The 27402-nt window shown below is 49.2% G+C and overlaps 1 protein-coding gene across 3 annotated transcripts; it reads right to left on the bottom strand.

Moving 5' to 3' along the window:
* Positions 1-291: 291 nt before the first annotated feature.
* KLHL26 (kelch like family member 26) lies at positions 292-27402 on the bottom strand. 3 transcript variants are annotated; one of them, XR_005447750.1, is made up of 4 exons: positions 27301-27402; positions 8113-8295; positions 1297-3339; positions 292-1004 (listed from the first exon to the last, which is right to left on the bottom strand). XR_005447750.1 is itself a non-coding variant. In XM_038740751.1 (3 exons), the coding sequence occupies exons 1-3, from the start codon at positions 27345-27347 to the stop codon at positions 1758-1760; spliced, it is 1812 nt and encodes a 603-aa protein (XP_038596679.1). In that variant the 5' UTR covers positions 27348-27402; the 3' UTR covers positions 292-1757. The 3 variants fall into 3 exon arrangements, 2 of the variants coding, with proteins under 2 accessions (XP_038596679.1, XP_038596680.1); XM_038740751.1 differs by having other exon boundaries at positions 292-3339; XM_038740752.1 differs by lacking the exon at positions 8113-8295 and having other exon boundaries at positions 292-3339.

Below are 27402 nucleotides of genomic sequence, written 5' to 3'. Positions count from 1 at the left end.
ACAAATATCACCCCTAGGCCAGGATTGTCTTTTTATTGCAGTTTCCAATGTGCCAAGGTCAATGCTGGCAGAAACCCCCATCTTAACAGCAGCTGCAACTATCACTATTCCAGGGTGTTCTGATCACATGGGTTCCCCTTCCACCTCTCATTCCTGAGCAGAACAGTGAGGAATTCACTTAGGAAAAATACAAAAACAAAAACCTCAAAGCCCACCATATATTGGGAATAGAAGCATTCTGCAACCAATCACAGTAAAGTTAAGGAAGGTCAAAATCTGAGCTTTTTACTGCCAACTTTTATTATGGGAATTAAAATTAGAGAAACAATATCTGTTAACTTACTTTTAAGGTATGAAGTTACTTTTTACACAACACATGGTCACAAAGAGACCATATCAATCAACATTAGCAGCAAAATAGACATTTTAAATTGCCTCAAGAGAATACAAATCAGTATTTATAAGACAGCAGGGTCCACTTTTTTGAGTTCCAGACACCAAAATGAATGGGGTAGAGAAATATTGTGAAGCCCTTCAAAGTGAAAGCCTGATCAATGGAATTGCTCTCTTTGTGCCATAAGGTCAAACTCAGTAGAATATTGACTTGAAGGGGACAAGGGGGTGGAAGAGCGGGGAGCTGAACTAGATTTGTTAAATGAAGACCTCCTTCAAGGATCACTACTTTTCTTCAACTGTTAAAGGAACAGGCCTTTCCAAGGACAAAAAACCCCAAAACACAAAACCAAAGATGGCACCGGGTCAACATATATCACGATGATGATGATGACGACAACAATGACGGTCAAGAATTTACCAAACTTCTCCACATCGAAGTCTCCACAAACATGTTGCTCGCCAAAATACCACGAAGCCTTCTGGGGCCGACACCATCTTCTCCAGAGGGATCTTTGGTTGTGTTTATTGTCTTTAGAAAAGGAGGCGTGGCTAAAGATCCAACTTTTTGGATCAGGAAGAGACGTCAATGCAGAGCCCAAAGGGGATTCCTGGAAAGGTAAAGTGAATGGAAAAGAGCTGACCATCGCCTTCCTTCTTGCCTCATTCTGCATAAGTTGACTTATTAGGCAACTGAAGGGGGGGCGGGGGGGGGGAAAAATCACTTATTGGGAAGCAAAAATGTGCTTTCATAAACCTCAACTATTTAAGTTTCCAGTCATCTCTTCTTGCTCCTGGAGGTCAGTATGTTATAAAGGTTTTGGTTAACTTCTTGTTAAAACACACACACACACACACACACACACACACACACACACACACACTTGAAAATAAGATACATACCAATGACTTTGGGGAACCAGAGCGAATGAAATCACGTCTGAACTTGTTTGAAAACCACAAGACTGGGGGAGGTCGGGGGTGCGGGGGGAGGCCGGGAAGGGAACAACCAGAGACAAGGCTGATCCATTAACTTTAGCCACGAACAACGTTGGGAAACGATGGGCAAACAGAGAAACGTCCCAAAATGTGATTTTTATTTATTGTTTTTCAGCTGGGACGTATCGGGTCCAATGCACTGGCAGGCACTCTCCACCGAACCCGCTGCCAGAATGTTATCCAAGAGGAGAGGAGGGACCCCAGGGAGGAGTTCCCGACACTTGACACCTGTGCGGCTTCCTTCCTTCCTTCCCCCCCGGCACTTGGCTCCACGGCACCATTTGTGGGCAGACCCAAGGTCACTCAACCCCTCAGGCCCGCAGTCGGCAGCGGCCCTCGGGGAGGGACCCTGTGGCCCCAGGTGGCTATCTCTGGGATGCGGGCTGGGGCAGAATGACGGGGGCGCAAGCGATGCCGGCGAAAGACTCAGGGAAGTGCAGGTCTCGCTCCCACTCATCGGTCTCGGTGTTGTACACCTGCACGATGCTGGTCACGTTGTTCAGATGCCAGTTATAGCCCCCGACGATGTAGATTTTTCTGTCCAGAAGGCAGCAGCCAGCTTCCGACTGGCCGGCTCGCATGGGGCTCACGGTGGTCCACTGATCCGTCTCAGGCACGTAGTACTCCACGGCCAGGACGTCAAAGCAGCGGTCCACATGGTCCATGCGGCCCCCAAGGGCGTAAACCCGGCCACTGGAGCTGACCATGGCATGCAGCACCCGGGGCTCATTCATGGGGGCTTTAAACTCCCACTGGTCCCCCGCTGGGTCGTAGCAGTGCAGGGCCTTCTTGTCCTCCACGGAGATGCCGTAGCCCCCCGAGATATAGAGCCGGCCCCCGGCGGCAGCCCCGGCGTGACCCCAGGTCCGGTGCTTCAACGAGCACACATATGCCCACTCGTTCTTCTGGGGGCAGTATCTCTCCACAGAGGCCAGGCTGCCCGCGCGGTTCCGCCCACCCGTGGCATAGACCAACCCGCCCAGGACGTTCAGCTGGAACTGGATCCGGCTCTCCTGCATGGCCTGAATGCGCAGCCAACGGCTCAGGTGTGGGTCGTAACGGTAACAGACGCCCACCGCACCCTCTCCACTGCGGTACTGCAGGTGCTGCCCGCCAACCACATACACAAAGTTGTCTAGCACTGCCACGCAGGCGTGGCTGCAGCCCGCCTCCATCTCTGTCAGCTCCTTGAACTGGCGGGTGCCGGGGTCCGGCAGGTGGTAGACCTTGCCACTGACTGATCGGTCGTTGTCCGTGTAGGGGGTGCCACCGAAGGTGACGAGGGAGAGGGTGTCCGAGCGGATGGCAGTCCGGGGGGACTGCATCTCGTGCTGGCGGAAGGGCAGGATCTGGTAGTTAAAAGCCTCCAGCAGGTACTGCCGGCAGAGCACGTCCTCCACCATGACGTCCAGGGCCTGGACGCTGTCCACCAGCTCCGAGGACCGCATGAGGGGGAAGCGGATGTGGCAGAGCACCTGGCTGGCCCCCGGACGGCGCGTGGGGTCATGCTGCAGCCAGCGGGTGGCAGCCTGGAAGAGGTCGATCTCCCTGCAGCTCTTCAGCCGATTGCTTTGCAAGAAGAAGACCAGCCGCTCCAGGGGCAGGTGGAGGAAGTCTTCCTCCTGTGAAATCTGCAGGAAGTGCCGGAAGGTGAAGGCGTCCACCGACTCCTTCAGGGAGGCCAGGCTGAAGGCGGTGGCCATCTGCCCGATGTTGAGGCATGTCTCCACGCTCATGGCGGACTTCAGGAACTCCTCGCAGAGCTCCACCACCGGCCCCATCTGGAGGAACACCGCGGCGCCCAGCACATCCTGAATGCAATCAAGATCTAGAGTCACTTCGGCGCTATACGCAAAGTCAATTATGTGTTTCAGGCCTTTGGCGGACACACCCTTCAGCTCAATTACATCCTGGTTGGCCTCTCTCATCCCTCCGGTGAACATTGCCCTGAAAGGCCAAAACAGAGAGGGGTTTTGGTCCGCCGTTTGGTCAGTTACGCAAGTTGGGTGAGGCTCCCGGACCATTTGGCGACGGGGATAAGTCCCGGGATCAGCCAGGACGGGGAGGGCATAACCCTTCTTTGAGGGGCTAGTACTGGCAGTGGGGAGAAAAACGAAAGCAGGACACGGCGGATGTGCAGAAGGGGCAAGAAGGCCCAATGCTTGTGGAAGACACAAAACGCCACCTCTACCACCGACCCCCGTCCCTTCAACCCCCGCCCCCCCCCAAAAAAACAACAAAAACAAACAAACAAAAAAACCATCCCGCATCTTCCCACGGTGCAAACAGCCACTGGGAAAGCAACTTCCAGTCCCGCCCCTTTTCTTACTCCTCTTCAGCGAAGAAACTCAGCCTCTGTGAGCTCAGCCTGTTAATTATTAAATGGCTCTAGCCTTCTAGACACAGCTGGAGATTTCCAATCAGCAGCCAGGAACATTAGATCCAGGTCAATGCAGGATCTGAGCAGTCGGTCCGGGCTTCGCTCCGAGAACTGATCCGTCTATCCCGAAGCGTCACTGGTCTCTCGCTCAGGACAGCCCAACCTGAAGGCTACCGTCACTGCCACCAGCTCCACTTCTCAAGGCTTGAAAAGAGAGCGGCAGGCTGAGAAATCTCTGACCACAAAGCTCCGTCCATCCAAAGTACCTCAGGGGATGCTGCCTCTAGCACCTGCTCCCACTGCCGAGACGGCAGTACAAGGCTCTTCTTCTCTCCCTGCCCACCAGCAGTCCTGGAGCCTTGAACCTGAGGCAACTTTTCAACTAAGACATTGGCATCAATCTAATGCCTCATGTGCACAGAGTATTGTACCAGGCAAATGGGGACAACAGAAGTAAAAGACACAGTGTATGCCCTCGCTGAGCTTACAATCTCAAGAGGTTGGGGGGAGGGGGATATATATATAACAATTTAGGCCCAAAGGGAAAAAAGAGCATAGATAAAACTGTTCAAAAGAAAAAGTCAACAAATAGATGTAAACCCGAATGTTATGGTGGTAGATGGAGTGGTACAAACAGGAAGGAGGAGAATTAACCAGAGAATGCCTCCTGAAGGAGGACTTAGAGAGGCTGGGGTCAGGGACACAGTTTGGAGGACTAAAAGAGAATTATGTCCCACATACTGGGACAGGCATGACCAAGGCAGGGAAGGGGAATAAGGAGAGTCTCTAGCAAATTGCAGAAAAAACTCCAACGTCTGACGTGTTTCAGGGTAATCACAGTGCTCTGGCCAGAAATGTCTTCCCTTCAACATCCCCCTTGCCCCCAGCCCTAAATAATTTTGCTACAACCAAGCTGCAAGCTAATTCAGCTGCCTGGACCAAAATTAGGCCACAGAATTGCTCGTCAAGAGATTTTTAAATTCTCCATGATGGATGAAGGATGGGGGGGGTCGGGTGACCTTGACAGGAGTCTGACAAATGGCTGTGTTCAAAGAGGCCCAGTTTCTACAGGAAACCAGGGGGGCAATGGGGGGGAAGCAAAGAGTATTCTGGGCAACTTGCTGACCGGTTTCTGTACTCAGTGGAGACAGGGTGTCCCCTGCAGCGGACATGAAACCATTTCATGAAAGCCTGTCTGAAAATCCCCACCTCCCAGAGAAGCAAATTGCTTCTGGTCTCCTGGGAATATTGACTCATTGTTTAGGTCTTTTTACTCCAGGGAAAGGTAGCCGGGAATGCATTAAATGGGGCCTCGCCTAGAGAAAAGGTGTCAGAGTTCTGAAATGCAGATTACATAAAAGCATTCAAAAGGCATTTATTTCCCCTCTCCCCCCTCCCCTCAACCCCACACCATTCTGAATAAATATAGGGTATTTTCCAGGTTGGACTGTGCTATTGTTCCCCAAGACCGCCCCACTTAACAAGACACAAGTTGTACGGGGAACATACCAGGCAATTAAGCTTGACAGTAAAAATGCACTAGCAGTGGTACTACTGAGAGCATTTATGAATACAAATGGGGATATTAGCATTTTGGAGAAGATCATCCACCTTGTTAATTGCCTGCTTATTAGAAAGAGTGATAAACCACTGGGCTCTCCAGCTCTGGTCTAGGCAATCACAGGGCACAGAGGCCTGGAGAACCACTGTGTGGAGCCAGAGGCCCTCCACGCCTTGCTACTTTTGTTCAGACTCAGCCAACAGGGACTCCTGAAACCCTAGGGCAGAATGCACCATTGAGCATCTACCCTTGCAGCCCCTACCTTCATTATATAACCCCTGCAGCCACCTCAACACCACCCCACCATTTGACTCACGCTTTTGAAATTTTCTGTGCCAGCATCTTCCAGAGACTAATTGAAGCTTTCCTAGCCAGGGTTATAGCCCACCCATTGGGGGGGAGTGGAGCGGGTGGGGGGGAAAATCCTCACACCACCTTCGTCTCTCCTTCCGAAAGAGTAGTGTGGCCTCAACACCAACTCCCTCCTCGACCCCCTCCAATCTGGCTTCCGTCCTCTACATTCCACGGAAACTGCCTTCTCAGAGGTCACCAATGACCTCCTGCTTGCCAAATCCAACGGCTCATACTCTATCCTAATCCTCCTCGACCTCTCAGCTGCCTTTGACACTGTGGACCACCCCCTTCTCCTCAACACGCTATCCAACCTTGGCTTCACAGACTCCGTCCTCTCCTGGTTCTCCTCATCTCTCCGGTCATTCATTCTCAGTCTCTTTTGCAGGCTCCTCCTCCCCCTCCCATCCCTTTTCTGTGGGGGTTCCCCAAGGTTCAGTTCTTGGTCCCCTTCTGTTCTCGATCTACACTCACTCCCTTGGTGACCTCATTCACTCCCACGGCTTCAACTATCATCTCTACGCTGATGACACCCAAATCTACATCTCTGCCCCTGCTCTCTCCCCCTCCCTCCAGACTCGCATCTCCTCCTGCCTTCAGGACATCTCCATCTGGATGTCTGCCCGCCACCTAAAACTCAACAGGTCCAAGACTGAACTCCTTGTCTTCCCTCCCAAACCCTGCCCTCTCCCTGACTTTCCCATCACTGTTGACGGCACTGCCATCCTTCCCGTCTCACAGGCCCGCAACCTTGGTATCAGCCTCGACTCCGCTCTCTCGTTCACCCCTCACATCCAAGCCGTCACCAAAACCTGCCGGTCTCAGCTCCGCAACATTGCCAAGATCCACCCTTTCCTCTCCATCCAAACCGCTACCCTGCTCGTTCAAGCTCTCATCATATCCCGTCTGGACTACTGTATCAGCCTCCTCTCCAATCTCCCATCCTCGTGTCTCTCCCCACTTCAATCCATACTTCATGCTGCTGCCGGGATTGTCTTTGTCCAGAAACGCTCTGGGCATGTTACTCCCCTCCTCAAAAATCTCCAGTGGCTACCAATCAATCTGCGCATCAGGCAGAAACTCCTCACCCTTGGCTTCAAGGCTCTCCATCACCTCGCCCCCTCCTACCTCACCTCCCTTCTCTCCTTCTACAGCCCAACCCGCACCCTCCACTCTTCTGCAACTAATCTCCTCACCGTGCCTCGTTTTCGCCTGTCCTGCCATCGACCCCTGGCCCACATCATCCCCCTGGCCTGGAATGCCCTCCCTCCCCACATCTGCCAAGCTAGCTCTCTTCCTCCCTTCAAGGCCCTACTGAGAGCTCACTTCCTCCAGGAGGCCTTCCCAGACTGAGCCCCCTCCTTCCTCTCCACCTCGTTCTCCTTTCCATCCCCCCATCTTGCCTCCTTCCCTTCCCCACAACACATGTATATATGTATATGATTGTATATATTTATTACTCTATTTATTTATTTTACTTGTACATATCTATTCTATTTATTTTATTTTGTTAATATGTTTGGTTTTGTTCTCTGTCTCCCCCTTCTAGACTGTGAGCCCACTGTTGGGTAGGGACCGTCTCTATATGTTGCCAACTTGTACTTCCCAAGCGCTTAGTACAGTGCTCTGCACACAGTAAGCGCTCAATAAATACGATTGATTGATTGATTAGTGGAAAGCATACAGGGCTGGGGGTCAGGAGTCCTGGGTTCTAATCCCAGCTCTGCCCCTTGGCCTTAGGTACGTCATTTCACTTCTCTGTAACTCAGTTACCTCATCTGTAAAATGGGGATTGAGACAGAGCCCCACGTGGGACAAGGACTGTGTCCAACCTGATCTGCTTGCACAGTAAGCACTCAATAAATATGATTGAATGAATGAATTTGCTTGTATCCACCCCAGCACTTAGTACAGTGCCTGGCACATAGCGCTTAAATACCACAATTGTTATTATTTCCTCACCTGTAAAATGGGAATTTAATACCTATTCTCCCTCCCCCAGAAACTCTGAACCTTATGTGAAACAGGGACCGTGTCTGACTTGATTAACCTGTATCTACCTCAGTACTTGGCACATTGTAAGCATTTGACAAGTACCAGTTATCATCATAATCAAGAGCTGCAGCCACTCTCCTTCCCACCAAAGAAGGCAAACATATGGTCTCTGTCCATTTCTGTCCCTTCGCTGGACAGCACCACAGATCATGAGGGACATTTGCTACCTCCCCCCACCACTCCCAGGGGCTGGGGCAGGTCTCTGTGACCCAAAGAGCTAGAGATCAGAACGGGCACACAAACCCGCTTTTGGCCAAGGTGCTCCCAATCGATCCAGCCTCAGGCCCTCCCCAGGCAACCTGGGCAGAAAAAAATAGCCAAGGAAAGCTTCCTATGGAGGGCCACCAGGTGTGTGTCCTGCTCTGCCTCTCACCTGAAGTAGTCACTACAGGCAGCCAAGACCACCTTGTGGGCTTGGAAGGCTTCATTGTTGATGGTGAGGATGACATCCAGGAGCTGGCCCTGAGCTCGCAGAGTGGCCAACCCCTGCAGGAGAGTGGTGCTGTGACCGGGAGCAGAAAAGGTGCATTTCAAGGCCCCATTCTTGTCAGCCATGCTGCAAGAGAACAGAAGGAGAGGCTTTCAGAAACCTTGCCAGACCAGCCAGGAATCATGCCACAGCGAGCTCCCTGGAAGCTAAAGCAGTTTGACAGCTAAAAAAGCAAAACTCAGGCGGGGTTTTCCAAGGTGAATCCAGCCAAGAACTTGGTGACATCAGGAGTCGATCTGTGATCCGTTCCCCCACCGGGGCCTCTCCAAATTTTGAAGTTGTTCTTTCCTGTTGCTGACAGCTAACTGTCACATCTGGGCTCCAACTCTCCTCAGGCCGCAGGTCAAACATCTCCAACACTCACTAGCAACCCTGCAGAGGCTCTAAGTCAGCACCCTTTCCCCACCTTGGTCTCCGCAACTGTTTCAGAACTCTGCCCAGCCAGCAAAAGACTTGTGGGGGTGGGGGGGCAAGGGAATTGGAAAGATGGCCGCATGCTTTTCCTCTTGTTCTTCACTGCGGTGAGACATCTCAAACCATTAGATTGGGAAAGAGCGGACAGGGCTTGATGAATCAGTCTTAAAGAGCAAGGTCATTTTTCCAAGGATCCAGGAAGGGGGTAGCTTGATTAATTGATTTGTGTATGTGTGAAGGGCTTTGAAGAGAGAAAGTGCCGTAGGAAGTGCAAAAGCTTAAGGGAGTAATGCTGCTTAAATCTGCCAAAATGGTAAAGATTGAATTCAGGTAGATGTACTCTGTAGGCAGGTGGGTGAAGGGGGAGGCACCCCACTATTCTCTTAGCCTAGATGGAATGCCTATTATTATTGTGGTATTTGTTAAGCGCTTACTACATGCCAAGCACTGTTCTAAGCACGGGGTAGATACAGGTAATCAGGTTGTCTCACATGGGGCTCACAGTCTTAATCCCCATTTTACAGATGAGGTAACTGAGGCCCAGAGAAGCTAAGTGACTTGTTCAAGATCACAGCAGCAGACAAGTGGCGGATGCAGGATTAGAACCCAAATCTTCTGACTCCCAAGCCCGTGCTCTTGCCATTAGGCCATGCTGCTTCTCATAAGCAGCATTATTATGAGATTGATGAGCCTATTGATAACAGTTTAGGAGAGCAGGAAATGGAAGAATCCAGAACCCCTCTGGGGTGTGGAACAAAAATTTTGCTCCTCAGGAAAGAGCTTGTGCAAGAGCTTTCAAAACCTAGCATCAACAGGAGTGAGTAGTTTCTACAGCCCTTTCCATTTTCAAAGCCCTTCACACACCCACAAAAACTAAGTCATCAAAGAGAGACTGGATTCCAAACACATCAGTTAATTAGTGGATCATTTTTCTTTTGGGTGGGGGGAGGATGGGGGTGGGCACCTCAATCCATTACATTGGGAGAAGGACCCACAGCAAAGTTATTTTTAAACCATTTGGAGTGGGGAGGCTTGGATTCTTAGATAATTTTTTCTGTATTTTTTTAAGGTACTTGTTAAGCACTTACTATGTGCCAAGCACCATACGAAGCATTGGGGTAGAAAGAAGAAAATCAGGTTGGACACAGTCCCTGTTCCACAAGGGGCTCACAGTCTGAGGAGGAGGAAGAACAGTTTTCCAGCAAACTTCTCCTTGACTGACTCCTGGGACTATCTTGACCCCAAAGACATTCCCCTTCATTACAAAAGCTGGAGGGGGAGAAGAGGGAGAGTTGTAAGGGCACCTTTATCTACTCTTTCAAGACTCCAGGGTGACTATAATAGTTGCTTCAACATGAACCTGGCCTGGCACTACCCAGAGGCCCGAAAAGGACTTTCCTGCTGAGGCCTGAGCAAAGTCTTGCTCAGAAAACTCCGGGTGAGATATCAGTGTATAAGGCAGAAGAAAAAAAAAAGGGAAAAAAAAAGGAAAAAAAAAAAAAGCTAATGACCACCTTCTCCCACCCTTTTCTTCTCTCGCTCTCAAACACACACACACACACACACACACACACACACACACACACTTTTGCTTATACCTCCTCCCTCCTGACACTGTACCCCTGCAGTCCAAGAAATCCTACTCAGCCTCCCCTAGGAAGCAGAAATCATTTGCTTCTTAAAAAACTGCAATCTACAGGAATGTGTGGTTCCGGCCCTCTCTCGTCTCGTAAGCTACAGGATGAGCCACTTTCCATGCAGTCTGTGCAGTTGCAAAGGGCCAGCTTGTGTTTTGGCCTTGAAAGCCCAGACAACAAGTGGGCTTCTCATTTTGTGTGTGTCCAAATTGACCGAGACCCCTTCCGTGCCATAAGCTTTGGCTGTATCATTAGAAACCAGGCAGGCCTTGCCCAGGAAAGTTTTTCAAATTCCTCCTCAATGGCCAAAAAGCCTCTGAGAACAGTGAACATTACCTAAATCAATTTCACATTGGAAGCTTTACCAAAATGAGTGCCCAGTCCATTTCAGCTTGAAACACAGTCTCTTTCCTGGGCCCCAGGAACCGGAATGAATAATCACCATTATCATCATCATCACCACCACCACCACTGTGGTATTTGTTAAGCACTTGCTACGGACCAAACCCTTTACTAACCCGGGGTAGATACAGTTCGATCAGATACAGTCCTGATTCCACTTGAGGCTCACAGTCTAAGGGGGAGAGAAAACAGCTATCTAACCCCCATTTTTACAGAGATGTTAAATGACTTGCCCAAGGCCACACAGCAGGCAAGTGGCAGAGCCGGGATGAGAACCCAGGTCTCCTTGTCTCCCAGACCCAAGCTCTTTCCACTAAGCCACGCTGCTTCTCAATTACAAGGATCTCAGCTTCTTGGGCTATTATGCTCGCCTACATCTAGTCATTGAGAAAACCACCTTTTGACCAACTTCCTCCTCGTAAATATGCATTCGCAGAGGTAACAAGGTGCAAAGTTTCTCCCACTATCCTCCTCTTAGGAGATTTAAAAAGACACACATATACAACAGGGACAGGGCTGTGAAGAAAAGGAACTCTGGGGCTCGGTTAAAAAAGTATCCAAGAGTTTCTAAGACAACCTTATCTGTTTTGCTCTCTCTCAGAAGAGCTGGCGGAACTCTGACCTCACCTCAAACTAAAATGGTGAAACTGTGAATCTTTAGCCTGGTTGACTTCTAATCACTAACATAGGAGATCATGAGAAATGAGGTTGTGCCAGTAGAGAACACAGCAGGGATAAATATCATGGTAGTGGGTGAGCTCTGCAGTCAGTCCAAATAACAGCATTAGGCTCAATCTCGGTCAGGATGCAGAACAATAGTGTAAACTCTCAACAGGCACAGCCTTGCTCTCCCAGGCTTCACACTGGACTGAAACGGAAGGGTGGAAATATGAAGGCCTGAAATATCTGAAAATGCAAAACACCCAGTGCTTTTTCATATCTAATTTGGGATCTAAAACCACCCATACCTTATTAAGAAGAACCATTTCATAACAAAGAGAACTTCTAACAAAACATCAGCCTGCCTGATAAGAAAGTGCAGCTCTTATAAATGATCGGCCTGGGATTTAGAGGACCTGGGTTCTCAACCCAGCTCTGCCAGTCGCCTATTGTGACACCACGGACATGTCAGTTCACTTCTCTGTGGCTCACTTTTCTCATCTTTAAATGGGGATTCAATACCTGTTCCCCCACCAGACTGCATCCAGCCTGATTAACTTGTATCTACCCTAGCACTTGGAACAGTGCTAGACACTTAGTAAGTGCTTAGCAAATACAATAATAATAATATTTAAACAATGCTCATTAAATGTTTTGCTTGTCTTACAAGGCAGGGTCCTCTAAGACATTTGAGGGAGGACCCCACAAGTCTTAGGACAGTGCCATGCATTCCGCAGGCGCTCAGTAATACTCCAGACAATACTATTTCTTGACAGAAAGCCTACCATCTGTGGGTGCTGACCAACTAAAAGCATGCCCTCTTTTTGCCACCCTGTTCTCACCAACATAAAAGGTTCAGATTTTGTAAAATTCTCTCTGCCCTTGTTGGATTCAAAATCTGCGCTTGACAGGCTCTGGCTAGAATGCTGTTGGGGAATTTGGGAGTGCTTTTGTGACATCGTGCCTCTACCCGAATAGGATCTCACTGAGTCCCTCTAGACTGTAAGTTCATTGTGGGCAGGAAATGTCACTGTTCACTGTTGTATTGTACTTTCCCAAGCACTTCGTACAGTGCTCTGCACACAGTAAGCGCTCAATAAATACAATTGAATGAAGGAATGAATGTAATGTGACCTCATAACCGAAGAAACAGTGAGAAGCTAGTGGATAGTGCATGGGCCTGGGAGTCAGAAGGACCCAGGTTCTAATCCCAGCTCTGCCACCTGTCTGTTATGTGACCTTGGGTAAGTCATTCATTCTTTCAATCGTATTTATTGAGCACTTACTGTGTGCAGAGCACTGTACTAAGCGCTTGGGAAGTACAAGTTGGCAACATATAGAGACGGTGTCTACCCAACAGCGGGCTCACAGTCTAGAAGAGGGAGACAGAGAACAAAACAAAACATATTAACAAAATAAAATAAATAGAATAAATATGCACAAGTAAAATAGAGTAATAAATATGTACAAACATATATACATATATACAGGTGCTGTGGGGAGGGGAAGGAGGTAAGACGGGGAGGGGGAGGGGGAGGAGGAGGAGAGGAAGGAGGGGGCTCTGTCTGGGAATCAATCAATCGTATTTATTGAGTGCTTACTGTGTGCAGAGCACTGTACTAAGCGCTTGGGAAGTACAATTTGGCAACATATAGAGACAGTCCCTACCCAACAGTGGGCTCACAGTCTAGAAGGGGGAGACAGAGAACAAAACATATTAACAAAATAAAATAAATAGAATAGATATGTACAAGTAAAATAGAGTAATAAATACGTACAAACATATATACATATATACAGGTGCTGTGGGGAAGGGAAGGAGGTAAGGCGGGGGGGATAGAGAGGGGGAGGAGTGGGAGAGGAAGGAGGGGGCTCAGTCTGGGAAGGCCTCCTGGAGGAGATGAGCTCTCAGTAGGGCCTTGAAGGGAGGAAGAGAGCTAGCTTGGCGGATGTGCGGAGGGAGGGCATCCCAGGCCAGGGGGAGGACGCGGGCCGGAGGTCGACGGCGGGACGGGCGAGAACGAGGCACAGTGTGGAGATTAGCGGCAGAGGAGCGGAGGGCGCAGGGTGGGTTGGATCCCGGAGGAGTTGGGCCGTGATGGACACACGACGCCTTTCGCCAGGAAGGCCTCCTGGAGGAGGTGAGCTCTCAGTAGGGCTTTGAAGGGAGGAAGAGAGCTAGCTTGGCGGATGTGCCGAGGGAGGGCATTCCAGGCCAGGGGGAGGAGGTGGGCCAGGGGTCAACGGCAGGAAGGGACGGGGGTCCCTTCAAAGCCCTACTGAGAGCTCACCTCCTCCAGGAGGCCTTCCCAGACTGAGCCCCTTCCTTCCTTTCCCCCTACTCCCTCCCCATCCCCCCACCTTACCTCCTTCCCCTCCCCACAGCACCTGTATATGTTTGTACATATTTATTACCCTATTTATTTTACTTGTACATATTTATTCTATTTATTTTATTTGGTTTATATGTTTTGTTTTGTTGTCTGTCTGCCCTTTCTAAACTGTGAGCCCGCTGTTGGGTAGGGACCGTCTCTATATGTTGCAAACTTGTACTTCCCAAGCGCTTAGTACAGTGCTCTGCACAGAGTAAGCACTCAATAAATATGATTGAATGAATGACAGGCGAGAACGAGGCACAGTGAGGAGATTAGAGGCAGAGGAGTGGAGGGTGCGGGCTGGTCTGTAGAAGGAGAGAAGGGAGGTGAGGTAGGAGGGGGCGACGTGATGAAGAGCCTTGAAGCTGAGGGTTAGGAGTTTTTGCCTGATGCGTAGGTTGATTGGTAGCCACTGGAGATTTTTGAGGAGGGGAGTAACATGCCCAGAGCGTTTCTTCACAAAGACGATCGGGGCAGTGGCGTGAAGTATGGATTGAAGTGGGGAGAGACAGGAGGATGGGAGATCGGAGAGGAGGCTGATGCAGTAATCCAGTCAGGATAGGATGAGAGACTGAACGAGCAGGGTAGCAGTTTGGATGGAGAGGAAAGAGTGGATCTCGGCGATGTTGCGGAGGTGAGACTGGCAGGTTTTGGTGACGGATTGGATGTGAGGGGTGAACGAGAAAGCAGAGTCGAGGATGACACCAAGGTTGCAGGCTTGTGTGACATCTCACTTCTCTTTACCTCAGTTACCTCCTCCGTAAAATGGGGATTAAGACTGTGAGCCCCATGTAGGACATGGACTGTGTTGAACCTAATTAGCTTGTACCTACCCCAGTGCTTAGTACAGTACCTGGCATAGTAAGCGCTTAAATACCATTCAAAAACATGAAAAAAGAAATGGTTTTGCACACGCAGGCGGCATCGGCTGTGGCATGATTTTCTTCAAGAAAGCAGCCCCCATGTCCTTGGAAGACAGAGAGTACTGCCATCCTCATTTGACAGATGAGGCAAAACTGAGGGTCAAGAGAGTTGAGGGATCGATTGGTCAAAGTCCCCACAGCATTCATGCATTCAATCACAACAGGTTGGTGGCAGGCCCAATTGTGGAACTCAAGTCTCTTCTCTTTCAATCCAAGTCTCTGTCCCCTAGGACTGTAAATTCCCCTCCAGACTGGAAACCCCTTCTGGGCAGGGATCGTGTCTACCAGCTCTATTGTACTGTGTTCTCCCAAGTGCTTAGTACAGTGCTTGGCAGACAACAAGTACACCTCAAGAAATACCACTGATTGATTGATAGGTCATACTCTGGTACTGGCACCTATGAAAACCCAGCAACAATCAACAGGGCTAAAGTCATTCAGGCGTCAGTCACAAGCTAGACTGTAAGCTCCCTCTCTAGACTGTCAGCTCCTTGTGGGTAGGGAATGTATCTACCAACTCTGTTGCACTGTCCTCTCCCAACTGCTGAGTACAACTCGGAAAACAGTCAGGGCTCAATAAATACTACTGACTGATTGATCAACTCACCCAATACTTATGAATGCCCCCGGGTACAGTGCCCTCTGTACCAGTGGTGCCCACACCTTGAGAACAATGGAGGTGATGGCCCCCATAGTTTTCTGAGCTGAACTCTTAGATTCACTCATCCCAGGATCCTGGTCAGATCTGAGAGTTTCCAATCAGGGCTGAAAGGACCCCAAGTGGCCTGTCCCCTCCCCAACCTCATCTAACCCCCACCACTAAAATCCTTTCCTCTTTCCCACCCCCCTGCTCAAAGTGAAAAGTTGGCACCTCTGCTCCGTGCTCGCCTTCATTTAGCTGTCCTTCATTTCCCAAAACGGTACTACTGATGGAGAGAGCCTAGCAATCAAATCAAGGGTACTTACTGAGTTTTATTTAATGGTATTTATTGATTTTATTCTTCAGAGTGTGTGACTGCCCAGACGCGACTCCCTATGCGCAATCAACAGCCCATTCTACATTGTGAGCATGTAAAAGTTCCTCCTTGCCTCTCTCCACCTCACCAGCTGCATTTTTGCCTCTCCTATGGCTGAGTTCTGGCTCGCCCCTCCCCTCCACAACCCCTATTTTTTTTGTGGTCCTTATTAAGTGCTACCTCTGTGCCAACAAGCACTGTACTAAGCGCTGTGCTAGATATAAGTTCATGAGGTTGGACACAGTCCCTGTCCCACATTGGGTTCACAGTCTAAGAAGGAGGACTAAATCCCTATTTAACAGATGAGGAAACTGAGGCACAGAAAGCTAAGTGACTTGCCAAAGATCAGACAGCAGACAAGTGGCAGAACTGAGATCAGAACCCAAGTCCTCTAACTCCCAGGCCTGGGCTCCTTCCATTAGGACATACTGCTTCTCCCTTCACATCCCACTGACCGCAGCCCACCCCACCTTCAAAGCCCTTCTGAAACCCCATCTCCTCCTGGATGCCTTCCCTGATTAATCTCTCATTCCCCACCTGATGTCCCCAACTGCCACTTCAGCCCTCTTGTCCCACCTTAGCTCCACTCACTGCTGTGTGACCTTGGGCAAGTCACCTCACTTTTGTATGCCTCAGTTACCTCATCTATAAAATGGGGATTAAGACTGTGAGCCCCATGTGGGACAGGGGCTGTGTCCAACCTGATTAGCTTTTATCTACCCCAGGGTTTAGTACAAGTGTGTGGCACACTGTAAGCGCTTAATACTATTTAAAAAAAACCTCCCCAAAGCACTTTTGTACATATCTTTGAACTCCATTACATTCTCCTAGCTATAAATTATTTTTATGTCTGTCTCTTCTGCTAAATTGCACCCTCCTTGGGGGCAGGGACCATGTCAACAAACTCTATCACCCTCTCCCGAGCACTTAGTACAGTGTTCTGCACACAGCAGGCACTCAATCAATACCACTGATTGATTGCTTAAAAGAAGCAGCAAGCTGTAGTGGATAGAAGACAGGCCTGGAGGTCGGAAGGACCTGGGTTCTAATCCCAGCTCTGCCACTCTGCTGTGTGACTTCATGTCTCTGGGCCTCAGTTCCCTCACCTGTAAAATGGGGATTAAGACTGTGAGCCCCATGTGGGACAGGGTCTGTGTCCCACCTGATTTGCTTGCATCCGCCTCAGTGCTTAGTACATGCCCGGCACATAGTAAGCACTTAACAAATACCACTATTATTATTATTAGAAGTGTTCCTTGCTGCCATACCATGTATCCATAGGGGGCCAGTTGAATCTCAATCTTCCTGGAGCCTCTGCCAGGGAGAGCAAACCTGTCTCCTGGATGACTTCCTGCCCAGCTAATCCGGCTCTTGCTACTGTCTCCAAGTAGTCCACTTCCATATCACATTGCGTGAGGTGACGTTTCCCTACTGCAGTTTGTTCTGCCCCTCCTGGCCTGAATGCTGCTTCTTTCAGCTCTCCACTCTGCTGCTGCTTGGGTATACAGCTCTCATCCATTCTCCTCACACATCCTACCTCATAAAGATGTTGCAAACTTGTACTTCCCAAGCGCTCAGTACAGTGCTCTGCACGCAGTAAGCGCTCAATAAATACGACTGAATGAATAAAGATCTGTGGCAAAGAGCAACACTTCAGAGCTGACTAGGTTCCAGGATCTCCTTGCTGGGCATCTTTTCTACTCTACTATTTCTCCTCTCCCTATTCTATTTTAATGCCTGTCTCCTCTTGTGGACTGTTAAAGAAGCAGCGTGGCTTAGTTGAAAGAGCACAGGCTGGGGAGTCAGAGGTCATGAGTTCTAATCCCGGCTCCGCCACATCATTCAATCGTATTTATTGAGCGCTTACTGTGTGCAGAGCACTGCACTAAGCGCTTGGGAAGTACAAGTTGGCAACATATAGAGACAGTCCCTACCCAACAGTGGGCTCACAGTCTAGAAGGGGGAGACAGAGAACAAAACAAAACATATTAACAAAATAAAATAGTAGAAATATGTACAAATAAAATAGAGTAATAAACACGTACAAACAAATATACATATATACAGGTGCTGTGGGGAGGGGAAGGAGGTAAGGCGGGGAGAATGGAGAGGGGAAAGAGGGGGAGAGGAAGGAGGGGGCTCAGTCTGGGAAGGCCTCCTGGAAGAGGTGAGCTCTCAGTAGGGCCTTGAAGGGAGGAAGAGAGCTAGCTTGGCGGATGTGCGGAGGGAGGGCATTCCAGGCCAGGGGGATGACGTGGGCTGGGGGTCGACAGCGGGACAGGTGAGAACGAGGCACAGTGAGGAGGTTAGAGGCAGAGGAGCGGAGAGTGCAGGCTGGGCTGTAGAAGGAGAGAAGGGAGGTGAGGTAGGAGGGGGCGAGGTGATGGAGAGCCTTGAAGCCGAGGGTGAGGAGTTTCTGCCTGATGTGTAGGTTGATTGGTAGCCACTGGAGATTTTTGAGGAGGGGAGTAACATGCCCAGAGAGTTTCTGGACAAAGACAATCCGGGCAGTGGCGTGAAGTATGGATTGAAGTGGGGAGAGACAGGAGCTGTGTGACTTTGAGCAAGTCGCTTCACTTCTCTGTGCTTCAGTTACCTCATCTATAAAATGAGGACTAAGACTGTGAGCCCCACGTGTGACAACCTGATTAGCTTGTATCTACCCCAGTGTTTAGAACAGTGCTTGGCACATAGTAAGCACTTAAAACATACCATCATTAATTAAGTGCCTTGTGGGCGGAGCTCACGTCTACCAACTCTGTTGTATTGTACCAAGTGCTTAGTCCAGGACTGTGTCCTATCATTTGATGTTGAGCATGGCAAAGGCACACTACTCAGTACTATTAAATCACTTGAAAGGAAACAAACAAGTTCCTTCTCACAGGGCTCAAGCACAAGATCTCAGATACACTCCCAGAGCCAAGGCAGAAACCATACTTCTAATTCCCCCAGCTCCTTCCTCCCCCAACCCCATCACATTCTCATGGACCTTACAGTTAGTTTAGAATGTTTCCATTTAACCCAACTTAGGATGAAAGCAGCCTGGTGGGTTTAAATTGCGGTTTATGTCAGTTTCACTCTCTAGTTCTCATCCCACCAGTACCTTGGATCCTCTGTAAATGCGGCAGCGGAAAGTTTAAGTCCCCAGACATTTTATTATCATGGAAAAAAAAAAAATCAGGAAAACATTTCTTTGGGGTTTTCAAAAATCCTCTCCTCCCCAACAAGAAGTCAAACCTGGGGCCAGAGAACAGTTTGACAGTATTGCCCCTTTAACATGTCCTACATTCAAATTCCCTCACTTCCCCTCAAAACAGAGTACTTCTACTTTCAAAGCCAAATTTGGTTTTATTGTCCATGTGGCTCTATTGGAAATAGCAGAGCAAATGCAGCTGGGTGGCTCCTTCCCAAGACTGATCGTGTACCATACAGCTTTTTGGCAACATCCACAGGAGTACTGTGGGTATTTAACACCCAGGAACGGCTGGCCCAAACGATTGGTGGGAGGCTGGCTAGAGCTGGTCCCGAAATGTGTAACGGGCTGCTCCATGAGGAGTCCCTGGGCCAGAACCCCCACATTCTGAAAAAACACTCCAGCCCTACTCTCCTCACTCCCAAACCCAAGGACAAGGGGAGTCTCGACTCGTGTTGCTGGCACCCAAGGGAGCCCTCTGGCCCCGAGGCAGGACCCTGCTTCTCTGGCAGAAAGAGAGAGAGAAGCACTTTTCCCTTGAGGACCACCAACTGGAACCCCTTTCCCCAGCACTGGCCCTTCAGGCAGGGCAGACACACCCAATCCGGTCCGCCAGCCTGGCTGGAAAAGCCACCGCTCTATTCGGGACCTAGACTCCGTGGAGAAATTACCAGCTTTCACGTACTTGTTGAGAGCTGAAAAATTATACGTTTGTGGCACATCCCTTAAATGCCATCACTTGTGTGTGTGTGTGTGTGTGTGTGTGTGTGTGTGTATGCAAAAGTGCATTGGAAGTCTGATTCGTAAACTAAAATTAGGCACCAAAAACAAGAATCAAACCCCCTCATCTAAGTCCTTGTAACCATGGTTACCATAATATTTTATAGCTTTAGGTTTATGCTTCAAGCCCAAATGATAAAATCACCACATTTTTGGCACCTTGCTATCACTTTCGAATGCTACTTTAGAGCAAAAAGGTTAAAACACAATGCTGCAAAGCTATTTCCTGAATATATGTCAACACACTCTGCTCTTGAACTGCTCTCCAGATTCCAACTTCCCTCTCTTCCACCCACCGTCCCACATCACCAGAGGAACAATGGGGTCTTTTTCACACAAGTACCCCCCCCCCTTTTTTTTCGGTGGGAGGGAAGGGGGAAGAGGAGAACAAACGATCAAATAAAGTGAATTACTTTGTAGAAGACTCGTAACCCAGGTAAGGGGTTCAATGGGTTTTTCTTTTTGGGTCAAATACCGGAGGGAATGGGAAAAAATCAGCTTCATTATTTTTACAAAGACTGACTTGGGGGGAGGCCTTTATTCCAAGGCACTGGATGTATTTTATGGGCATTTTCCCCAGCAAACTCCCCCTCCCACCAAGGAGAATCTCTCTGCCCGCCACCACAGAAGCCAGGGATGGGACAGGCTGTGCCGCCTCGCTGGTCTACTCTGCCCAACAGACTCACTCATCCACACCAGGATGCCACCAGTTACTCCTACCACTGTGCAAAAGCAGAGAGGCACCTAGTGGTGCCAAACTGCACAACAAGTAAAAGCCACCCAACTGAGGGGCCTGGGGAAAATATGGTGCCCATTTAAAATACCACGGGACAGCCACTCTTCCCAACTGGGTGCCAATCATTCCAATTCTTATTTCATTCTCTTGTGATAATTTAAAACAGAAAGCCAGGTGACAGCAGTTCTAGACAGCATAGGGGTGCTTTGTACACTTTTTACCGCTAAGACTATAGGTACGGGAGAGAGACCAAACTTGGAGAAAACTCTTGTGTTACAATGAAAAGATACTCCAAGGCCATGTCTACACACCCAAGCAGGACAAAGCACGGGGCTGTGGATTCACTAACACATTTACATGGGTCTGGGATTTTCCCCGCCGCTTCTCAACTGAATCCGGAACCAGAACTAAGCAAATCCGTATCTTTTTGGCCATCTGGAGAGGCACATATTTTGGGGTCCATATTCACTGAAATAACAGAGTGAATCTGAATATTCACCCAGCCGTATGACCTAAGAAGAATCATGGAATTTATTTAGTGCTTAACAGATGCCAAGCAGTGAGCTAAGCACTGGGGTAGGCACAAAATAATCAGATCTGGCACAATCTCTGCTCCGCTTTGGGGGTTCTCACAACCTAAAAATTGGGGAGAACAGATATGCCCCTTTTCTAAACAAGTGAGGAAACTGAGCCCCAGAGAGCTTAAGTGCCATGATCAAGGTTACCCTGTGGACCAGAGCTAGAATTTGAATCCAGGTCTCCTGACTCCCAGTCACATGCTCTTTCCACTAGGCCACACTGCCTCCCTGGTTACTTTCAAATCTGGATGGAAAGCCACTTTAGTCCTTTTGAAATTGGTATCAAAATGCAATTTCTGGTCAACTGTACTACATTTCCAAAATCACTCAGGTACCCAGTCTGGCTCAGTTGGGCCAAGCTCAACCCACGTGCCACAATCTCATCCAGGTTTTCTGCCCCTATGGCAAACCACACAGATGAGAGTTCCCCAGGGGAGCTGTTGTTCTTCTCTCCCTGCCCCCATCCCAGCCCCGGGGACCACTTTCTGGCAGGAAGGGACAAATCAGAATCACAAGGGGTGAGCTCATCTCTAGACTGTGAGCTCATTGTGGGCAGGGAATGTCACTGTTTATTGTTGTACTATACTTTCCCAGTGCTCTGCACACAGTAAGAGCTTAATAAATGCAACTCAATGAAAGGGGGTGGTGCCAACCCCCTCCACCCTACCACCCCAGAACCTGCAGGCAGCTGCCAGCTGGCAAACGGACTACAAGCCAGGTGTAAGCCCTCATTTCCTCTTCTCCCACTCCCTCCTGCGTCACCCTGATTTGCTCCCTTCATTCATCCCTCCCTCAGCCCCACAGCACTTATCCGTAATATATTTATTTATATTAATGTCCGTCTTTTCATTCATTCAATCGTATTTATTGAGCACTTACTGTGTGCAGAGCAACTGTACTAAGCGCTTAAGGGGCTCACAGTCTGGGGGGAGACAGACATCAATACACGTAAACAGGCATCAGTCAATCGTATTTATTGAGCACTTACTGTGTGCAGAGCACTGTACTAAGCGATTTATATTTATCAATATAAATAGAATTATAGATATACATACACACAAACATATATAAGTGCTGTGGGGCAGGGGGAGGAGAGCAAAGGGAGCGGGAGCTGAGGAAAAGTGGGGCTTAGTCTGGGAAGGCCTCTTGAAGGAGGTGCGCCTTCAGTAGGGCTTTGAAGGGGGGAGTATTGTACTCTCCCAAACGCTTAGTACAGTGCTCTGCACACAGTAAGTGCTCAATAAATACGATTATCAATGCTTTTGTGCAAATGTTTTGGGACGCTCTGCCACTTGAACAAACAAAAGCCTCTTATTTTGCTAAATAGACAAGTAATTGCCAAGCCCCGGGGCAGACTCATACAGGTTTCCAATAGAGTAAAATGTGTTTAGTTTCTATCCTGTTGCTCCCAGCTCTCCCCTTCCCCTCCTCCCCCAACCCTCCGAGCCTATCTAAACTCCACATTTGGACTTGGAGTAAAGAAACAATCATCACCAACTCCCAAATACCCCAAATCTAAAGAGTTATGCCTAAGGGCATGACCTGGACATGACTGTACCCAGACTGAACTCGGGACTGCTCTTTGCTAACAATGAAACAAAGGCAGAGCTACTTTGTGTTACTAAAACTTTCCAACTAAAAAGGTCAGCTTGCTTCCTATATTCCCAACTGTAAAAGTTCAGCCATTCAAAATGTTCAAACTCTGGAAGTATGACTAAAAGTTTTCAACTACAGGGTCTGAATCCTCCAGCTCAGAAGCCATTAGCTTGGTGGGGGGAAGGGGGGGGGGGAAACAAAACAATCATTTGTGCAAGTGACTCAATTGCAGCATAAACATTTGTCCGTTTTATGTCTACCACAGTTGGCAGTCGAACCCCTAGCTTTAACGTCCCCTCATAACAAATGCACTGCATGACGTAAAGCTCCACAAACTTAAATGAGCAGTTCTTAGGGGGGGAAAAAATTCTCCCATGACTGACCAGACTTTGATAACTAAAATACATGGTTAGAACTTTAACCATAGTCTTGGAAGCTTTCAATTTAGCTGGTGACTTGCCACTTGTGAGATTTTTTTCCCCTCAGATTTTGGGAAGGGGTGGGTTGATCAGGAATCGTACTGGCTGCTTTTCTTGATAATAAGATACTCATTTTTCTTTCATCTTAGGATGTGGGGTGGGGGGACAAAGAGAGGGGAGAATGGTTGGTGTCTCCTCTCCCATCACCCCAAATCAATCAATGGTATTTATTGAGCAGTCATTCATTCATTCAATCGTATTTATTGAGTGCTTATTGTGTGCAAAGCACTGTACTAAGCGCTTGGGAAGTACAAGTTGGTAACATATAGAGACGGTCCCTACCCAACAACGGGCTCACAGTCTAGAAGGGGGAGACAGACAACAAAACATATTAACAAAATAAAATAAATAGAATAGTAAATATGTACAAGTAAAATAGAGTAATAAATCTGTACAAACATATATACAGGTGCTGTGGGGAGGGGGAAGGAGGTGGCTCAGTCTGGGAAGGCCTCCAATCTCTGTGCAGAGCACTGACCTAAACAGGAGAATACAACAGAGTAGAGAGACACGATCCCTACACTCAAAGTGCTGACAAGCTAACTGGGGAGACAGACACTAAAATAAATGACAGGAGAAGCAACCAAGTGTATAAGTGCTTTTGGGGGGTGGAGACCCTCCCCACACACCCCCAACTCCTGCTTGAGGTAAATAACCCTGTCTTCAGCTTGGGTAGCATAATAAAACACATTCCTACTACCTGCTTCATTCGGCAGACTGTTCCAAATTCCAATATCCCGTTGAGAGAAAGCTCTCCCGGATATCAAGCCTAAACCACTCCCAGCTCGATTCCCGCTTCTGACCCCCACATGATTCAACCATCCTGGCCTCTGAATAGGTCTTTTTCCTAGATCCTCGGGTGACCTCCCTAAAGTGGTGAAGGGCAGCAATGAGATTCACTCCCTGGGATTTTCTCCAGGCTGAGCATGTTCAATTCCAGAAGGTCTTCTCATCCCTAGAGGAGCTGGTGATTTCCTCCAAAAATCATAATCTTTTTAAAGCTGGTGGACTGTACTGCACGCTAATGTAGATCAGTTATGCTGCCTCCCTCTGTGCAATAGGAATGACAGCTGGCATATGGTGATCAGGGAAAGTGGATTTCATAAAACAACTCTCCCTCACAGGATTGAAAGGGGAAATGATGTTGAGGGGGCGCTTGGGGGCGGGGGAGGGGGAGGGGGTGCTACCGAAAGTTTCCATTATTAATGGAGGGGGGGAGAAAAGAAACAAGACCTTTGAATTCCTCACAGTGTGGTTTGAAAAATGAAGGCAAGAGAAACCGGATCTCTCAAGTGTAACAGGTTTAACATGGGCTAAAAGGACAGTGTGCATATCCAGGGACAAAAGCCAACGGAGAAGCAACCGCTGTGCCATTCATTCACGGCAAAATGCAGAATATCCTGCTCTTCAAATCACACAACTAGTGTACATACAAATCAACATGAGGCACTAGCATTCCACACAGCTCAATTTTCAATTGTTTGTAAATAAGCAAAGCACTGAAAGCCACCTAAGTGCCTAGCAGTAACAAAAGGACTTTGTTTTCATCTACCTTAAGAAAACAGAGAAGTTTTTTCCACCAGACAGAATTCTCACATAGCAGCAGGTTCTTTCAAAATTTATTTTTTGCCCTTGTGGCTCCTTCCTCCTTCTCCGGTGACTGCCCTAGACGCCTTGTATCTTCAGTTGAAAGCTTCTATCAGAGACTGAGGCATTCGAATTCCATAACAAGCCCAGCCTTACATCAACCATGCCTCGTCTACTGGCGGGGAGGCTTTTTCCCCTAGGAGAATTCTGACACTCTGGGTGGGTTTTCTTTTTTCTTTGGTAAACTTTGTGTGTGTGGATATGTTTTGTTTTAACGTTCTCTCTGTTCTAGACCACGAGCTGTAATGTTGGGAACCGTTTTATTTTTCCTATGATACTTGTACATGTGCCCAAAGATGGGTAAGCAATAGGACCTCACGCAGGCAATAAACATAACACAGAGATAACGGGCAGAAAACTCGAAGTCCTGGAAATCGTACGGACAGAGTGGAAGATTAAGAAAAATGCTCGGCTCCCAGCGTCTGACTTGAGCCAATAAAATCATAATTGCTAAGTAAACGCAATCAGGTAGAACCCTGTAGCCGAGTCAACTCGCCCATTTTCTCCTTTGTCTGAACCAGCTCTCGGGAGTGTTTGTCCCCCCCACCCCCCTCAGGACATGTCAACCTTCAGCCAGCTGAAACAAGTGGGCAGAGGAAGCTGGGTAGAGCAGGGCAGCCGGGCAAAGCCCAAAGCTCATCCCTTAAGAGGCCCCAGTAGGCAGTGAAGTTACTGGAACGAAGAACTGAATAGGATTTGATCTTCATTAACAGCCTGATTTGGGGGATTAGGACTACAATAGAAAAGCAATAGAGAATACAATAGAGAAGCAGCGTGGCTCTGTGGAAAGAGCACGGGCTTTGGAGTCAGAGGTCATGGGTTCAAGTCCCGACTCCGCCAACTGTCAGCTGTGTGACTTTGGGCAAGTCACTTAACTTCTCTGTGCCTCAGTTACCTCATCTGTAAAATGGGGATGAAGACTGTGAGCCCCCCGTGGGACAACCTGATCACCTTGTATCCTCCCCAGCGCTTAGAACAGTGCTTTGCACATAGTAAGTGCTTAATAAATGCCATTATTATTATTATTATTACAAGCAGGTGAGAGGGAGGAGAGGTCCTAGGTCAGTGTGATCCTCAAGAGAGGCCTTTCAGAGATGAGCCAGATGACAGCCTTTAACTGGCAACCACTGGACACCAAGAGCAGTGCACCGTCTTAAACAACAGGCTAAACTTCTTACACGTTGCAGATTGATATGAAAAGTTCCAATGGAACATTTGCATCTTGGCTGGGTTGCCTTACCCCTAGAGTTTCAACTTCACCACTCAGGAACTCTGATATTAAGACTCCAGACACCTTCAGAAGAGAAAGACTGAAGAGTAAAGTGGTGAGCAGCTGAACATCCAAAAAACTTTAATGGCAAGAACTTTAATGACAAGAAGGTTCCACGGGAATTCTGACGGTCAGACGTCGTACCTCACTCGGATGGTATTATGGTATTTTAGTTGGGGAGGTGTTACTCCACTGAGAATTTCCCCCTCCAGCTTCACAACCCCCAGCATTGCAGCAAACATCCTCTCCGATGGAGGATCGCTGGAGGCAGTCAAGGCCCCTTGGCCCAAGGAGGAGGTGCATTGGAGAACAACTGTCTTTTGTGTTGAATTCTCAGAGACACTTACAGGCAATGAAACCTGCATCTAGGACCCCACCTCCCTTACGCAACCCCACAGCCTAAGCAGCCGTGGTAAAACTATCCCCAAGGTTTCCAGCGTGGTTTGGTTCAACTGTTAACGACCATCTCTACTAGGCAACCGATTTTTGTTGATCCCTGGAGATGGGACGGAATATGAACTCTTCTCTCTTCTTTTTGGATGCAAAAAGGAAGTTGGAACAAACAAGTTACATAAGTTTTTGAGGAGTGGGAGTGGGTGCGCTCCAGAAGTGTTCCCTTCATTTTTTGTTGCCATAGGTAGCGGTAGCTGTGGGACAAAATGAACACTCTGGGGCACCTGCCCCCACCCCGATGAAAAAACATGGTAGGAAGAGACAAACGCAGGCACTTGGGCGACCGGAGCCATCTAAGGAAAAAGAGCCCCCCCAACCCTGGGTAGGTGTCTCTAGACCCAGACCCAAATCTGGGTCCTCTAGGGGCCCAATCCCAAGAGATGGTCTCCAAAAAGCTCCACGGGAGGGAGTCAAGGAGGAAGTACCGCTCCGAGCCGAGGTCGAGTCCGGCCCCGTCGGAGTTAGGGGCCCCTCTCGGGGTCCTGGGCCGCCCCCCTGCGGGTGCCCTTCAAGGAATCAGGCTTCGCCCCCTGCCGTGCGGGGGGCTCGAGGGGGCTGCGGCTGAAATGAGCCTCATCCCGTAGATGGGAGGAGGGAGGGGGCGGGAGATCCCCGTGCTGAACGGAAGGCGGGGACTGGGCTGGGAGGGGGGGTTAAGGCACCGAGGCCCGAAAGGGACGCACGGAGGGTGACGGCGAGAGTAGCGGGAGTCTGGAGGAGAAGGTCCCCTCTCGGGCCTACTGTCCCCCTTTCCCAGCCACTGTCTTTCCCTGCGCCTGGGCCCCGCAGCAACCGGCCTGGGCCGGCCCCGTCCGCTGCGGCCCCCGAGGAACAGGTGCCGGGAAGGGAAGGGACGGTGGGAGAGCGGACGGGAAGGGCCGAGGCCCGCTCCCAGCCGCCGCCGCCGCTCACCTGCTTGGCCGCTCCGACCCGAAGTCGCCGCCGCCGGACTCCGCCATCTTCCCGCTGCCGCCCGGGCCCTGCGGCTTCTGCTACTGCCGCCGCTAGTCTGCC

This window comes from Tachyglossus aculeatus, chromosome X1 (genome assembly GCF_015852505.1).
Source record: "Tachyglossus aculeatus isolate mTacAcu1 chromosome X1, mTacAcu1.pri, whole genome shotgun sequence".
In the NCBI taxonomy this organism is placed as follows: Eukaryota; Metazoa; Chordata; class Mammalia; order Monotremata; family Tachyglossidae; genus Tachyglossus; species Tachyglossus aculeatus.
Note: the sequence above shows the minus strand (reverse complement) of the source record. Positions and strands in the feature narration are given on the sequence as shown.

Bases quoted from the DNA above. Each gene is read 5' to 3' on its own strand.
- KLHL26 (XM_038740751.1), bottom strand. From the start codon at position 27,347: ATGGCGGAGTCCGGCGGCGGCGACTTCGGGTCGGAGCGGCCAAGCAG. The intron at 8,296-27,300 runs GTGAGCGGCGGC...GTTCTCTTGCAG, and splicing joins GGGTCGGAGCGGCCAAGCAG to CATGGCTGACAAGAATGGGG. The intron at 3,340-8,112 runs GTGAGAGGCAGA...TTGGCCTTTCAG, and splicing joins GCCTGTAGTGACTACTTCAG to GGCAATGTTCACCGGAGGGA.